Raw genomic sequence first — 17,459 nt, 5'->3', positions numbered from 1 at the left:
ATCACATAAATCAATAACACAATTACCTGCTAAATATGGAGGCAGTAGTGCTCTTGAACATTTTATGGTGAGAGGTACATACGGTAGTTATTGATTTCAACTAAAATTTGGAGGTGTTATTCTAAGTATATACAGATTCATTCTGAATAGATAAAATATATCGTCTATTTGAGGATACGTGACCTAGAAGGGAAATAGTGCACAGAGTGCTCTGCCAAGGTGAAGGAAAGTGGGCATGAGCTGAGAGGAGGAGGTATAATAAAAGAGAGGAAAATGAAATGTGAAAATTTGATTTTGGGCAGAGGTAAGGAAGACCAGGGGGGCATGCAATGTAGGAACCGTTGTTCTGAAGTTCAAAGGTTCCACTCTGTGAAGGACAAAGATGAGTCACAGTCCTGTATTCCCTGTACATTTCTAGTTAATGAAAATACAACAATAAATAATATTGATTGCCTCTATTTCCGATCAGAGATTTATGTCATTATACTGAGAATAATAATAACATTATAAAGGAAAAGATAGTATTAGCCTGATAATAGCTTCCTGGTCATAACAGACATCAGTTACAGTTAGAAATAATGCACTGAAGTATAATGAAGAGCTGCCTCCTGAAATATGTTTTTACTACATTAATACATAAGAATAAAATGCATAAACTACTTTTTATCCAAATAATGCAGTACTGAGTTTAAATTATCAGGTCAATAAAGTGAAACAGATAGTTTAAAAGGTAATACAGCACAGTCAGATAAATTGAATTGATATGCTAATAAAAGCTATGTCTACAAAATCAAGATTTACATAACTGCATGGTATAATTGTGTTGAAGGATACTCTTTACCACAGACCATTCCTGTCACTGCTGAGGCAAGATTCATGTTATTTAGAGGAAAAAAATCCTCTTGAAGATACAATACAAGCTAATGGCAGTTGTTCCAATGTAATGGTGTAATGATCTAACTGGATTTTGAATATGAGAGTGTTGTGTGTGTTCATAGCCACTTTGGGAAGGCTAGGTACAAGATATTAACAATCGAGAGCTATCTGGTATCAGAGAGTAGGTATGGTGAAACAAGCACATGAATACACCAGCTCAGCACTTCTTTTTTCCAGCACAAATGTGTAACTGCAGGTTTATGATGGGCCGTAAGAGCCAATATCCTAAATCACTGATTTCATTCTCACTATGTCACCTGCTGTGCAGGATAGGGACTATTGAAAAGACTTTGGGTTTTTTTTTTCCCTTGTGGGTTGTTTTTTGTTTGTTTTTTTTTATTGTTCCTTCCCTCCCTTCCCCCCAGATTGGAGCCTAATACAATACCTTCATGGATAATGGAAATATTTCAGTGATGGCATTAAACTGGTAAAAGAAGGTTTATCATTTCTGAGTATTACTTGTCTTCTGGACTGGAAAAGAAAGAGGTTTATGGAAAAGAAATGTTTGTTATATTAGAGGATCCTAGGTAGATTAATAAAGTTACTTAAGGAGCCTTTATTTTGTCATAACTTGGCTCCAAGCCTATCAGTTTGCAACTTGCAGCAATTTCAGTATAATTTTTATATGCAGTGAATTTGTTACTTTTTTGAATCAGTTGGTGAAACCTTCTCTGGCACTCCTTAATAAATAGATAGCTAAAGGGATGATACCTTAATGCATTCTGTCTCTAAGTACCTATCCAGACAGAGCTCTATTTGATTCCCAAATAAAAGATTCTTTGTTCATGGTGATGGAAGTTATTACTCTAGGGTTTTTTCCTGTGGTCATTAAACTTCTTTCACTGCAGAAGTAGTCATCCTGCATCTGTTAGAAATATTTGTGCACAGGCAAGTACTGACTTTTCATGTTCTTTCAATGCTGTGGCATCTGTTGTTAAGTATTTGAACGATATTACAAAGGAAGATCAAGGCAGATTTGCTGCTGCTGATACAAATACTCAATATGATCCTCTCTATCAGTGCTCATTACTTTCATAGAATTCTCTTTGTAGATGTGTTCACAATGGTAATGCCTTTCACTGCAAAGCAGTCTGAGTGTATTGTGTTGTTGGTGTTCTGTTATGTTAAGCTGTGATGACCTGAAGGTGTTATATAAATGAGAAATTGCTTCATTTACCCCAGTGAGAGATACTTCTTTCATTGATACAGGTGATAATGGGTGACAACCTGGTTTGGTTTTTCTGTAAAAATCCAATAACTGATGAAACATTGTTTGAACATAAATACATCCTAACTTCTTAGTTTTTCAGTGGAAATATGTAATATCTTGAGACAAAGCAAAAGGTAATTTCTTCATTCAGCTCTCTTCCCTAGGTACTTCTGGCACCAGCTTGTCTTACATAGCTTGCGCTGCGGATGTATTGGCAGAAATAGTGGAAGCCTTGTGATAAATGGTTGAAGGAGTTACGCTAATATAGAAATGCATGCAAAAGTTTGATTTATTGCACCTTGATTTTATTGCGGGTGTTGATAAAGTTGTTCAGTTGTCTTTCATTTGAGCCAGAATCATTAGCAAACTATGCCAGTGCCAGAAAGGTGTTAGCCAAAGAGCACACAAAACCAAGCTGATTTCCAGAAATGTAATAATTTTGATTATTTTATGAAAAGCATTGCAACTCCAGCTGTTAGGCTTGGTGTGCTTCAACAGAATGAAACTTCATGGGTAATTTTCAGATGCTTATTTATTATGATGGATAAGTATCCCCCTGGAAGGAACCTATCTGCAGCTCAGTGTTGAGTGAATTTCGGATACTTAAAATAAAAGAAAGAAGCTTTGGAAGAAAAGTCTTATTTTTTCTGCATACCATTTATTCTGTTATTTCATTGCTGCCAAATTCATTTTAGGGTTCATGACATTAGATTTGAAACAGTTTCTTATTGTTAGATGTTTTACCATGTGAAGGGAATTAAGTGACTGGTTATTAAATAAATTGTTCTGTGGTAAAGAACCAGTTGAAGAGACCTGAATTCAGTAGTTCAGTAAATATATTTCTGTCTTCTGCAGGGCTGCTCACCTGCTCACACGTTTTAGTAGCATAGTTCGTAGACATGTCAAACATAAATTATGTTCATATTGTAGGAGAGCAAGAACTACATTTTAACAAAATGGTAAAATTTTCTTGGGGCTGTGGCACCCAATGTACTGCCTCAGCCTGATGGTAGTGTTTCAGAGAGCTAATATCCATTGTAATCAGTTGAATTGGTGCAGTGTTGCAAAGCACTGTTCGGAATTAATTAAACAGTTCTCCTGATTGCTTATTAAATCAATCAGCAAGAGAATTGCGGCAAATTGTGTATGATAAATGTGGTTCTACTCTACAGCTAAAACAGATCACAAAAAAAAGAAAGTAGAAAAAGAGAAGCAGCAGGAACAAAAAGTACGTTAGTTGTCTCCCTTAAATGCTCTGTCTTTAAAATAATAAAAGTATAGTTCTTCTTAGAGGAACATGAGTTTCTGGAATCTTTATTATCTGTATACAAATACTGGAAGTCTTGTCTACCATCTCACTGCTGCTGAGCTACGTAGGGCTGTTTGTGCAGGTGAAATGTAGACCTACTTATAATCCAAATTAATGATCCATGTTATCTCTTATTTCCTGTAAAACAAAATTAAAAATAACTAGGCCTGTGAAGCCTACAAGATTGAATCTGTTGCACTGTCCATTACTGATGAACAATTCCATAAATATTTCTTTTCTCCTTTATTTTATAGCTCAGTTCAAACCTGCAGTACTTAGCAGTTAGGTCTTGTATATGCTGGAAAGTAACGACTGAGGTAGCAACCATATATGTGTGTGTAGCATGTGATATTGCCAGTTGATATCATGTCAGATTTTTCTCATAAAATGTAGAACTTAGTGAATTTAGAAATTGGTCTTTCACTGATCAGTCTCACATCACGCATTTGTTTCACCAATATGAAAAACATAATTTCTATGAGACTTCTCGTCCATTTTGTAATGTCTGATTGGCATGAGATTCTGAGTCTTCACTGCGTATAAAATGCATTTAAAGAGTGATCATGAATGAGAGTTTGGTTAAGCTGTGTGTTGCCAGGAGCAGAACAGGTGTTGCACACTTTAATTAAGTTAGAAAAAAAACACCAAAGCCATGAGAACTGACATTCTGCTAGTTTAGGTAGGGCATTACTTTTGTTCTTTATTTTTAGGGGGTTTTCTCCTACAAATATTGCTCCATTGAATACTGCATGGATCTTAATAACTGTATGATCATACCTTTCGTTAAGATACCAATTAACAAAGCCATCCTTGACTCAGATATAAAACACCGGAGTATTAACAGAAAACGTTTTATCATAAACGTTTTGAATGTCTACGGCACTCTCACCTTAGCCCACATTTCAGCATTTCAAAATTGTTCATACAGCAAATTAAAATTGAGCCATCAATACTTTGCATCGATTTTCTAACCACCTCCAACTACAGGGAGTTGTCTTCTTAGGTACAAATTTGCAAATCATAAAAATGTTGCTGAAAAAGATGTATCTGGTCATTTTTATGTTACTAGTACATAGCTATTTCCACTCGGGTATTGCTTAGCACTTTTCTGATGCAATTTTAACATAAAAAAAGAAAGGGTTCCTTGCATATATCCTTGGATATATTTCTCAGTAAGTAAAAAGTCATACTGGGAGAGGAGGAGGTGTTTGGTGGTTTTGTTGTTGTTCTTGTTTGTTTGTTTATTCATTCTAACCTTAGCATTCTTCATGTGCATATATGACTGCATACATACTCAAATAGCTAGAGTTGCTGTACTTCTGATTAATAACGATTCATCCAAACAAATGTTATGTAAAAAGTATTCTTTCAGTAACTGCCCTCTCTGTTTCTTTATCACTTTCATCCTCTTTCAAAAAATTAACCGTTCTTTAACAGTCTGAAACTGAGACAGCAAAGCTAAATACAGTTTTCTGTATATATCTTCACCACAGTTTTATAGGGAAAAAAATTAAATTCCTTGGTTTTTAAATCATAGATTAAAACACCAGTTATTTCTTTGCTGAGATACCTCGATGAAGGTTGATATCTTGAGCACACACAGTTGCTTCTAGATCCCAGGACATCATTGTTCGAATACTTCTCAAATGTTTCTTTGTCATATTAGATATGGTCCAATTCTAGCCTAGTTTTACACTGCTCTTACTGAGGTGTCCTTGGACCAAGGAGTAATTATTGCATGTTAAATTCACAGGCTGGTGGAATATAAGAAACTGGGGGAAATGGGAAGTGTTCTTGGATTTCACTAAACAAAACTTTTCTCTATTTTCTTTTATTCAATATATTTAAAAATGTGGAGGCTACAATGTATCTATATAAAGAATCCTAAGCTAAATTTACTCAATGCAATGAAACCACATCACAGTTTGCTGTGATTCAAAGAAAACAAGTTCCGTTGAAGATTATGTGCATTTTGAAAAGAATGTGGCTCCATGTCACACCAGCCTGGAAGGTATGAGAGCAAACTCATGTCTGCTTTCTACATCCTGTGTGCACTTTGTGCTAGAACCAGACTTCCTGAAGAACAGTGCTTTCTTCTCTATCTTAAAGAACTATTTTTTCTGTTTTTTTGTCATCTAATTTATTAGGGTTCGCTTTTGTGTGTTCAACAGAGATAGCATAAAGATAAATAAAGGTGATATTTAAGTTGGGTTTGGCTGCAAAATAGAATCAGAGAAAGGGTTAGTACAGATTCCATAGCATCAAAATCTTACTATCTTCTTCTACCAGGTATTGAATTTATATGGTAGAAGTCTATTATGAGATCACGTGAAATTACAGATTCCTGCCCATATTCTGGATTGGTTGGGGTTGAGATCTGATCTGAAACAAAGCCTGCAGAGCCCAGTTCAGATTTGAGACATTGAATGGAACCATAGGCACATGATATAAAGATTCAGATTCAAGCAAGTTTTTCTCAAATTTGGGGTTTTCTAGGGGAAAAAAAAAGGGGGGAGGGGGGAAGATAAAAAAGCAGAAGTGAAAAAGCTTACCATTTTTAAACTCATTTGCTTATATATGGTACACAAGCAATTATATATACTATGTAATTATTGTATTTCCGTAATTTTAATCTCTTAAACGCTGAAGCATATAATACCTGGATACACATTTTAGAAATTACAAAGAGAAATGGTTTTGCTTTCAAACTGCTACACTGTTTCTTGTATTTGCATGAATTGCAAAGGCGTACAAGATTTGCAGCTGTATGCTTTTCCTATTAGAGGTCAGTAAGAGTTGGGCTTCCTCAGCCTGGAGAAGGGAAGGCTTCAGGGAGAGCCTTGTAACAATCTTCCATTACCTAAAAGGAGCTTACAGGAAATCTGGAGGGAGACTTTCTCCAGGGGCATGTAGTAATAGGACATGGGGGAGTGGCTTTAAACTGAAAGAGGGTAGATTCAGATCAGACATCTCGAAGAAATTGCTCACCATGAGTGCAGTGAGGCACTGACACAGGCTGCCCAGAGGAGCTGCCCTGTTCTTGGCACTGTTAAAAGCCAGGTTGGATAGGGCTTTGAGCCACCTGGTCTGGTGGAAGGTGTCCCTGCCTGTGGCAGGGGGGTTGGAGCTAGTTGATCTCTAAGATCACTTCCAACTCAGATCAGTCTATGACCTCATCATGTGTGTTTTGTTTGATTTATCACTCTTTTCTGTATTTGCAGTAGGATTTCCTTTGGTATGAAATAAACTCTGTTAGAACTTCTCATCTAAATGCAGGAAAATTTGTCTCCTGCCAAAAGAAATGCTTTCCACATTTGTTCTGGTTTAATTGCTTAGTTTATATATTTACTTAGGGCCACAGTTTTTCTACATGATTTAATAAATATGATTTTTTCCCTCCTTGCTTCATTTTTTTTTGTCATGTTGCCATGCATCTGTTGATTCAGCTGTTTGAGTCTGAAGGATTATATGTTTTACAGAGTTGTCAATAAATGGAGTTTAGGTGGTGGTGAATAGCAGTGTTTCCTTTTCCACTAAAAGAGAAACAGAACGTCTTCTAATGCCCTTGTGTGTGGGGCTGTATCTCTTGCATCTCAGTGGCAGTGATCAGAATGTGAATGTTAGCAGTTGCCATGCAGTTAGAGGAAGTACAAGTGTGTAGGACTAGCACTGGTGGATCGTACCAAATGTTCCACAAGGGAACATTAAACGCCAAGTTCTTTAGAGCTGAGCTTGCACATACTGGACTTAGTTATTTTAGTTCACTGTTGCTCTTCTGGGTTGCTTTAATAGTAACTTGGAGTGGATATCAGTGCAAAATATCAGTTAATTTCCTGTACATCTCCTTACTTAGTCTTCTTTCTTAATATCCATCAGGGATTTGAATCTGTGCATAATATATTCCACAGTTTGTATCTTTGTGGTTATTATAATGAAGGATTAAAATGGATCCCAGAGTATGCATATTTTTATACTTGAGTCATACATCCTACGTACTGTTCTGAGACAGGCAGCCGAACTTTGATATTGGTAGTCCTCCAGGTCAGGGTATCCACAGCTGAATTAGTGGTATGCTCAGCAGCACCTGTTATCCAAATTAAATATGTCAGCTGTACAAATGTAGAGAGAACTAAAACCTAATGTAGTTGTTTGGAAATCTGTTTGTTGTCAGAACACAGTGCTCAAGTCATAGTTTCATGCAAAGTGAAGCATTGCTCTGGGGAAAAATAAGGGATGGACGAGGGCTGTTGCCACATGGGTGCCTAATTAATCAACCCATATAGTTAATTCAGATTTTAGTACTTTAAAATGCATACATATATAAATAGAAAGCAGATGTTAAGACAGCTAAACTTCTAAAGTTGGACTCTGAAAGATACACAGTTACTGAAATTGTTCACTCCTGCCATGTTAAGATACATTGATTTCATAATGATGTCTTCTAGTGATTTCATAATAAGAGCCTTTGGGAGGGGGTAGGGTGTTCAGTCTGCAACTATTTCAATGTATAGGACATGAGCTGTGATTCCTGGGTGAAAAAAGAGCTGTTAGATCCTTTTTTTCTGGTCCACCCAGTCAACTCACATCTTGTCTGCCATGCATAGCATGGCAACAGAGAATGTTGTGTCACAGTCTAGCCTTACTCCATGTGGCTAGGGACCTTTCCTTAGGTTTAAAGTCCTACTAAAAAAAAAAGAGTTGAATTTCAACCTGTTCCTGATCAAATGCCTTAAAGAACAGATATATAAAGAGGGATTATCTGCACTGGTATTTACAGCAGTTCTGCCGAAAAGGGTCCCAGCTTTGGACTCCAAGTTGACAGAAGGATAACTGAAATGTTACAGTGTTATCCACATAGTTTTCAGCACAAATACAAAACAGCACCTTACAAGGTATTGTGAAGAAATTGAACTGTATCACAGCCAGACCCACTACAGTATGTTCTAAAATCTGGAGTGATCACACAGAACATTTCATGCATTTTAAGCATTTATCAAATTTGTGTGTGCTGAATGTCAGCTGTACAAATGCAGAGAGAAAAAATGCTGTTTCCCTGACCCTCAGCAAAGATTCTTGCGATGCTCTTTGAGGCACTTATAACAGTTAAATAGTGCAGGAAAAGTTCTGGTTTACCCCTAAAATATAGCTGCACCTTCTTTATGAAAAATCAGTATTAGTTCATACTAATTTTGTTGCCTGTACTCTTACATTCCACCTAACAAATCACTCAAAAGAAAAAAAAAAAGGTATGGTTCAGATAGTCTTGATTGCCTGAAGGATACTATTATTTTTAATCATAGAATCATAGAATGATAGAATAGTTAGGGTTCGAAAGGACCTTAAGATCATCTAGTTCCAACCTCCTGCCATGGGCAGGGCTACCTGACACTAAACAATGCCACGGAAGGCTTTGTCCAACCTGGCCTGAGTTGCATCAAGACTCAGTTGCATTTCTGTCTGCCTGAAAATTGCTTAGGAAAGTCTGCACATTTTCAAGCATGTCATGAGCTATAAAAAGCATTTTAAATTTCTGAAATCTGTATGTTTTGAGTTGAGACTGTTGCTCATATTGAGGTTCTCCACATTTTGTCACAATCTTATTTCTGAGCCAACCCTTTTTTTTTCAGCCTGTTGTTTAGTGGTCTTCTCCTTAAGATGTACTACTACAGTATTTACAATGTCTTCATTTGACTTTTCTGAAACAGGCTATGTACATTCAGTATTGCTCTTCATTGGTGATACTCGAAGTTCAGATACAGCTTGCTTACCACTGGTACTAGGCATTTCCAATAAATTCTGCCTTATCTCTACAGGCTATGGAGGCTTTAGTATCTTGCATTAAATGGAATAATAAGCTACAGTTTTTGTACAAAATCTGAGCATGAGATTTTAGAAGTTAGGATGTTTAAAGTAATTTTGAAGATTGCATTATTTTTAATTTCCACCAAGTGGAAGAATGAAAGATTCAGGCAGGAAATCATGCTGATCATTCACCTTGAGAGAGATAAGGAAAGAATAAAATATATGCATTATACTGGGGAGAAAGGATGAGGTTTGTCATATCATTATGTTTTACCTTACAATAATATTACATGGAAATAATATACTTCAGAAGATTAATGTATACATTATGATTTTAATGGGTGAGATTTTGTTTTATATTGCCACAAAATTTCAGCTTTCCAGCAATGTGAAACATTGTCACCTGTTGTTCAAAATGACTGGTAGGTTATTTGACATACAAGAATAAGCTTTGTGCCTTTCTACTTGTTGGCAGAGAACTTCAGTAATCTGAGTGATTTAACCTAAGTGTGTGGTATGATAAAGATACTTTTTCCCATGGCAAACTATTCCAGTCTTGTCTTTCACCTTCTCAATATATTTCAAGTAAACCCAAACTATAAAAGCCAAAACCAATCACGAGCTTTGCACCAGTGTTACAATTTCATAACACACACACACACACAAAACCCAACCTAAATAAATTCACTTTTAAAAGTAATTGTGAAGCAGTTTCTCGTGTTTGTATTAATATTTCTGTTTTCTTTATTCTCAAAACTCTGTAAAGCAAGGAAGTGTAACTGAAGTATGTCAGAGTATCTCCATTAGTAATGCTCTGTTGGTTAGCCTGGAGTGGGTTTTGTCCAAGCAGCACAACTCAGCTGGTACCTTTCTTGTCTGAGGGAGTCTCAGTGGCAAGCCAGCCTCCACATGCACTTAGAAATGTTTCAGTATTGTTCCTGTGTTTAGTTGAATTCTGTGCTTATGATACTGAATAGAACGAGAACATTTGTTGTTGTTGAATCCTGGTTGTTGCCTGTGTATTTAGGGTTCCTACTGTACTTGTGAATTGCCAAAAAGACGATAATCTGAAAAGACTGAATTAAATACATCTCTACCTGTAACTTTAAGGAGAAGGCGTACATCAGCTGAAGATGTCTGTCAGATCTCCTAAAACTGAAAGGTTCTTTCAAATTTCAGGTTAACTATCTCTGAGCAGCAAACTGTTAGTCCCCTGAATAATTTGATTATAAACTCGCCAATGGATTTTCAGTGACAGTTTTGCGAGGTCAGCTTTGTGAACAGAAACCTTGGGTTCTTGCTCCTGTGTGTCCACTGTGCTTCTGCTATGGCTGTACGTGGCTGTATGCCTCTTGAAAAGCAGTGCAAAATAACCTCAGCATGCTATGAAAAACTGAGGCTGAGTTTTGCCTTCATAATGTGAATCCCAAAATGCGGTATTTCACATACAGCCTTTTGCAGCAGCTCACATAGGCAGATCTGGGAAAAAAATGCTGTTTCCCTGACCCTCAGCAAAGATTCTTGTGATGCTCTTTGAGGCACTTGTAACAGTTAAATAGTGCAGGAAAAGTTCTGGTTTACCCCTAAAATATAGCTGCACCTTCTTTATGAAAAATTAATATTTTCTCCAGTTTTGCCATCTTTAATTTTTCTACATATAAATTTTTCTACATTCGTACTTGCAGGAAATTTGCTACTGTGATAGTTAATCTGTGAGGTAATATTCAAAATGGAATAGCTTATCATTCTTCTTTGTTTCAAGTCATGATAATTTAAATATTTTAACAGGAATTTTGAGCATACGTATTGTAAAACATAGTTTTAGAATTTTATTCAAAATATGTACTTTTTTTTTAATGAAGCTATTACATAAGCTAAAAGGAGCAGGGGTCAAAACCATTGTCAGTTTTAGTGATGATACTCAGGTAACAGTTGTCTCTTGCAGTCATTTGCATGTAATAGATTGATTTTTTTCTAGGCATGGTAAAGACAAATGAATGTCAGTAATAACAGCCATTGAGGCTTGCTTATAAGAGCTCTTTCATAAGGCACTAAAGTGAAGTATAGGAGGAGGTTGAACATTAGTAAAGAGCTATGAGTTTTTTTATTGCCTTAAAAAAAAAATCTCAGGTGAAAGCTGTGCATCTTTCCAACTTGGTATGATGAAGAACACAAGCCAAAATGATGCTGTTGGTGAATGCCCATTATGTTGGAACTATTATATTACATAACTGAAAGGTTGTTTTATACAGCAGACTGAGGATACTGATTAAGATTCATACATCCTAATACTTCTTAATTGAAATGAATTAATTTAATACAAAGCCTTCTGCGTTGTGGATAGCCCATTTTATGGGGTAGTGATATTTGGTTTAGGTAGTTTTCTGTGTTGCTTGTTCAACATTCATTGAGATGGTGTACAGTATTCCATTTAGGATTTTTTAAAGTTTATAGTAAGAACTGTTGGATCTCTTCAGAAATTGGGTGAATCAGACTAAATCAGAGTTTGGTGGCTGTTCATAGGTGGAGCGTCCAGTGTAATACTGAAGGTGAACAGGTGTTCAAGAGCAACTCTGTTTGATTTTCAATTAGTCTAGAAGTATATAACCAGAAATGGAACCCAGAGCTAGCTCTGTTTCATAACACTTGACTGTTCAGAATTATTTTTTTGTTATTAATAAAGGATACACCATCCACTGTCAGAATTAGAAACAGTCATGTTGAAATGGAATTAATTTTTGGCTTCTGCAGAGAAGCCTCACTGATTTGTTGGGTTTGTTCTGCCTGTATGAAATCTTTCACTCTTGTGCAGAGTAGTTGATAAAGGGAATTGTTTTATTTAAAGCTTCCATGAACACACATTTGCACTTACAGACCATTTCTGAACCAGAAGGTCCCTCATTTTGCTTTTCTTGGCAAAGTAGTCCAGAAATGTATTTCTGATAGATGTAACAACTATTTATTTATTTATTTATTCTCCTTAAATCATACTGGAGCCAGCATCCTTAATAGATAGAAGTTTGCTGTGAAAATTATATGCTTTTAACTCCTTTTTTAATTATTTTTTTAACAGTTACTCATTTATTAGAGGTCTGCACAATACAGTCCAATTGAATCATTTGTATGTTAGTAAATAGAAATTTGTCATGCTTAACTTGAGCTACTCACATTTATTATTTTTTTCTTTTCTTTGTAGGTATGTTCGAATTGTTGGGACCCACAACACAGTGAACAAAGTTTTCCACATTGTAGCATTTGAATGCATGTTCACAAACAAAACCTTTACTCTTGAGAAAGGTCTGATAGGTAAGAGATAAAATTGTTCTACTTTTACATGAACTGTTGCAAATGCTTGCCTTTTAAGACTGGTCATCACTGTACTCTTATTCTCCTGCTGTTGCCACACAGAAATCTCTAACTTGAGTTAAGTGATGCTGGAAGCATAGAATTGGTTGGCTAGTTCTTATGACTTCTTTGAAATTCCAGTTCTGTGGATTAATTAGTGATGCTGCAGGAAAGCTAAAGTTCAAATTAAATCAACTACTGCTGACAAAGTCACGGGTAATTGAGACACTGTGCAGCTAATCGTTTTTCTTTGCATGTCATTGCTCTTGTCGGCCACTAGGTTAGCCTGAGTTCTGTAATGAGTATGGAGAACCAGAGCTATCTATTCCAGTGAAGATGGATTTGGGTATTTAAAGACTCCTATACAGCCTAGTTCCAGCTGCTGAAAGTAAACTCTCAGGTGTTGATTTTCCCCCAAAGAGTCATAGACACACTTAACCATGGCAGAACTGTCTGCCTGTGTCCTCAGAGCACCACACTGATGGAGCTTTGTTACCTCTGGAGATCTGAACAGTTTATATAATACTGTTTAAGTACCACTACATAGTGCTGCATTACTGAAGGCAGAAATCCCCAACAGACCAACAATCCTGAATGATAAACTATGTCAAAGTAAGGTTTAATATCTTCTTTTTAGTAGTTCAGACAGGGTGATTTCTGTATGCTCTTCCATACAAACTCATGCAACGGAGATCCTGAAATTTATTTAGAAGAGTTTTGTGCCCCTTTCAGTAGTTGTCTAGTTGAGGGTTTCCCATAGTTTCTGGCATGAAATTGAAAATTTCAGTAAAATTCTAAGTTCATGCTGGTTTTAAACATATATTTAGATTTTAATTTTGCACATATAATAGCTGGGAAAAAAAAACAGTTTTCAAAAAAGAATGAAAGAGAAGATACTAGTAAGACATATTTCTTTTCTTTTTTTTTCCGTGATAAAACTGTAATATTTAGCTGTGAAAAACTGGGGACCAACTTCTTCAGGCCTGTCGTGGTTTAAAACCCCACCTCAGTCTCCCGCAGTACTACACACACCTTTCCCCCCCCCCCCCCCCCCCCCCCACCTCCCCACTCCCGGAGGGATGGGGAGGAGAACCGGAGGAATACAACTCCCATGGATTGAGATAAAACCAATCCAGCAATTAAGGTATAACACAAATCACTACTGCTACCACTAATAAATCAATGTTAGAGGAAATAAACAAGGAGAGAGAATACGATACCACCTGCCAAAACGAGCCCAACCCGGAAGAGAGCTAACCCCCCCCCCTTCCAGCCAACTTCCAGTTAGCTCTCCGAGCATGAGGTGCTGTGGTATGGAATACCTCCCCGACTAGCCCAGGCCAGGCGCCCTATCTCTCTCTCCTCCCGGCCTCCCCTCCTCCCTGGCAGAGCATGAGCTTAGAAAAGGCCTTGGGCAAACCAAACATTTAAGCAGTAACTCAAAAATGTATGCGCCACCAGTAACCGCTCCCAGCCCGAAAGTCAGAACACAGCACTGCACCAGCCACCAAGAAGGAGAAAAAATGACTGCTACTGCTGAACCCATGACAAGGCCATACAAAGGCATCGTATGGTTACAGCTGCTATCATGAGGTTTGCTGTGTAATTTAATGGTTTTTTTTCTTAAGGATTGGATAAGTAGCCTGACAAATCACATTTGACTAATTTTTATATTATATAGTCCCAAAATGTCAACCTGTCCCATAATGCAAATAGAAAGTTTTCCTTTTCTTTTAGGGAGTTTGCTAGTATTGCAGTTGCTATTGACAAGAAAATAGAATAAGCATTAAGGAAGAACTGTGTTTAAAGAAAGCATCTACCTTAGTAAGCTAGCTAGTGCAGAAACAAAATATTCAAGTTTATTAAAACCTTTGAGCTAAATTTCATATGTATCAATGCCAGCTATGAATTTGTGAGCATATAAGTGGTGCATAGAACTGTGTGTATTTGGTTTAAGATTATCAGTCTTACTTACCAAATACTTAATTTAGGACACAAGTATTATTTTGTTTGTTTGGGTTTTTTTTGTTTGGTCATAACAGTAGGCAAAGGTGGTGAATCTGTGTATGTTCATTAAGTGTTCTTGTACCATAATTGGCTTGTGTCTCAGATACTCAATGATATTTTGTGGCTTAGTGAGCATTTTGTTGAGGCAAACTGTTTGATCTGTTTCAGCATTTCATGTGTTTTAAAGATAATCTGGAGATGGACACTTTGTATGGCTTAATTAAAATTCCTACATTTTTTAATTTTTTTTTTTTTTTAGTTATAGACTTACAGGGAAGTAGGGTTTGGACTACATAATAGTAAGTATCCATTGTTGTTCATGGCGATCAGTGGAATTACACTGTCATTCAGTATGGGTCAATCAAGCTGTTGTATCTGTGAGTTATTTGAAGTGATCTGTAGTAAACGAAGTGAGGCCTGTAGGGCTCTACAGCTTTTTATATTGAAGGTATGGTAACCAATGCAATTAATAGGAAATTAAAAGAGAATTCAGTGAGTAGTTAATTGAAAGAGGGGTGTGGACCAACTTCAAATAGTAAGTAAAGCAGCAACAGCTGGATATATATGTATGGCACTCACTGTATGGTGTGAAAGGGGCAAATTGAAAGATCTGGAGGCTAGTTGAGGGCAGTCCAATTGTGAAATGGTGCATGGGCACAAGGGATGTTCCACCAGAATTTATGGCCATCAGTATTACCTATTCAGAAATATTCTGCAGCTCTGATAAAAGCAAGTGACCTTACATCCATGCAGTGCTTTGTTTTAAATAGCTGTGATTGTTACTGTATGATAGCTCCCTTGTTGTCTGGCTCCCTTGAACAAGCAGGCTGTCCCAGTACCACTTCTGTAAAAAAATCTTTATGACTGTCAATGGGGTAGTTGGCACAGATCTATTTTGTTGCTCTAAGGATTTGCAATGTTTGTTTCTATTTCTGCACTGATGAGATAGGGTAAAGTGAATTGAAAGCACTTAGGAAAGCTCCACAAAATATGTCAAAATGCAGTAATCAGAGTGGGTTGTTTTTTAGCTTAACTGTGAGTAGAAGCTTTCATCATCAACTCTTGAAAAGCAGTATTAGGTAAAACTATTAGTTCAGTCTTTGTCCTGGATGGTATCACATGTGGTATTAGATTAGGTTAGAAGAAACACAGCTGCTGTATCTATAACCTGTTTTATTAAGAAAATGAAATGTTGATAAGCCCTTGAAGGTCATATGGCCCTTTCAGAAGGACTCTGTGACCCCTAGTTCTGCCAAAGCCACACTAAAGATATCATGCAAAGAGTTTGTAATTTGAAATCTCATTCCAAAGAAATAAGGCCACAGGGATGTTTAGGGATCTTATGTGGAGATTTAAGGCTAGTTATTTATTTAATTTTTGTGAAACCTTTTCAACTTGATCAGAAAGCTGTATATACAAAGAGGGTAATTCATCAGATATATTACTACTGATACGTACTATCTATGTAATGGCTGTCACTGTAAAGTGAAGATTAGAAGGCTGGTAAACAAATAATAAAAATGAAGTACAGTTTCCTGATAACAGCAATTTTATGTTGCTGTGGTTTTGCGTATAAGGTTTTCATGACAAGTGTTGACTTGATGTATTACATTTAAAGGTTAATATGGAAGATGATTTATACAGTTACTTTATACAATACTGCATGCAGTACTGACATGACCCATTGGTAGCTGAGAAGCAGTTTTGAAGTAAACATAGCAGGAGGTGCTCTTTCTAGCACTGTCTGGTGTTCTAGTATTGGTTTACCCTTGGTTGTCTTGTAAAATGAGGTGACAGAAATTAATTCAGTCCTATGAAATTATTCCCTAACACCAGGTGTTGCGGTTGAGATGTCATTTTCGTTTCAGCATAGTATTATCTCTAAATGTGTAAGTATGTAGCACTGATAACTTACTAGTTTCATGAGATTGATATTTTCCAGGGAGGTAAATATTTTTTAAATCTCAAAAGCATAGTGTTTGGTTTTAGTGAACTTCCACTTCTGAAATTTTGAATGGCCTTTAGTCATTAGTATTTAATCTAGAATCCAAAACAAATGAAGATTTTCACAGGCTAGAGAATTACTCCTTTGGAAGCTGAAGCAGTACCCAGCGTGATGTGCTGTTTTGTAAAAGCACTAGTCTACCCAGTGACAAGAAGCTACAGCAGTGGGTCAGGGGCTGCTTCTGTGTAATACCACTTTTGGTTTGGAGAAGGGTTTTGAGGGTGGGAGGGAGCTTGTGATTTTGTTTGGTTTGGGGTTTTTTTTTTCACCTAAATATAGGAACCAATTCCTGTTTTTCTGCCTCAGAGGGAAAAAAATTATAACCTTGCCCAGTCATTTAATCAGTACTTGGTGCTGTGGAGCAGTCAAGGACTATGCGTGCATGTCACTTGACCAGCCTACCATCCTATTTTGAGCCTGGTTAAGGTCACAGGGAGTGCAGTTTAGAAAGCTGTTATATGCAGTTGTGTTTATCTGTAGTCTGTTTCAGTCTATCAGACTATCTTGTACAGTGCACATGAAAGGGAGAACAGTGAATAATGACTGAAGAGCAGGAGATTGATATAAAACACTGGAATGTCCTTGGTCATCCTCCAGGGAATGGTGTTTAGCACTTATGAATCATTATGAACCTTCATTTGTGTGCTGTCCAATGCCTTGGAACTTGTTTTAAAAGGGAAAAAATGAAATTAATAAATAATCATTCACATTTTTTTTTACCTCAGGCAGTTATTTAAAAATAATAATAATAAAAGATATAAGAGAGAAACCAGTCCTATCAGTTTCCTAGTATGTGATTCAGCTTTGTAAAAAACTGTTCTATATCTCTCCAAGGAAGCAGTTAG

At 36.7% G+C, this 17,459-nt stretch overlaps 1 protein-coding gene across 1 annotated transcript in view; it reads left to right on the top strand.

The window, feature by feature from the left end:
- The window catches only part of BTBD9 (BTB domain containing 9), a 125,201-nt gene that overhangs the window by 67,267 nt on the left and 40,475 nt on the right, over positions 1-17,459 (top strand). Inside the window, exon 8 of the mRNA XM_005145327.2 lies at positions 12,454-12,563. Coding sequence (XP_005145384.2) covers positions 12,454-12,563 — 110 coding nt within the window. The remainder of the gene's footprint in view (positions 1-12,453; positions 12,564-17,459) is intronic.

This window comes from Melopsittacus undulatus, chromosome 3 (genome assembly GCF_012275295.1).
Source record: "Melopsittacus undulatus isolate bMelUnd1 chromosome 3, bMelUnd1.mat.Z, whole genome shotgun sequence".
Classification (NCBI taxonomy): domain Eukaryota; kingdom Metazoa; phylum Chordata; class Aves; order Psittaciformes; family Psittaculidae; genus Melopsittacus; species Melopsittacus undulatus.
Note: the sequence above shows the minus strand (reverse complement) of the source record. Positions and strands in the feature narration are given on the sequence as shown.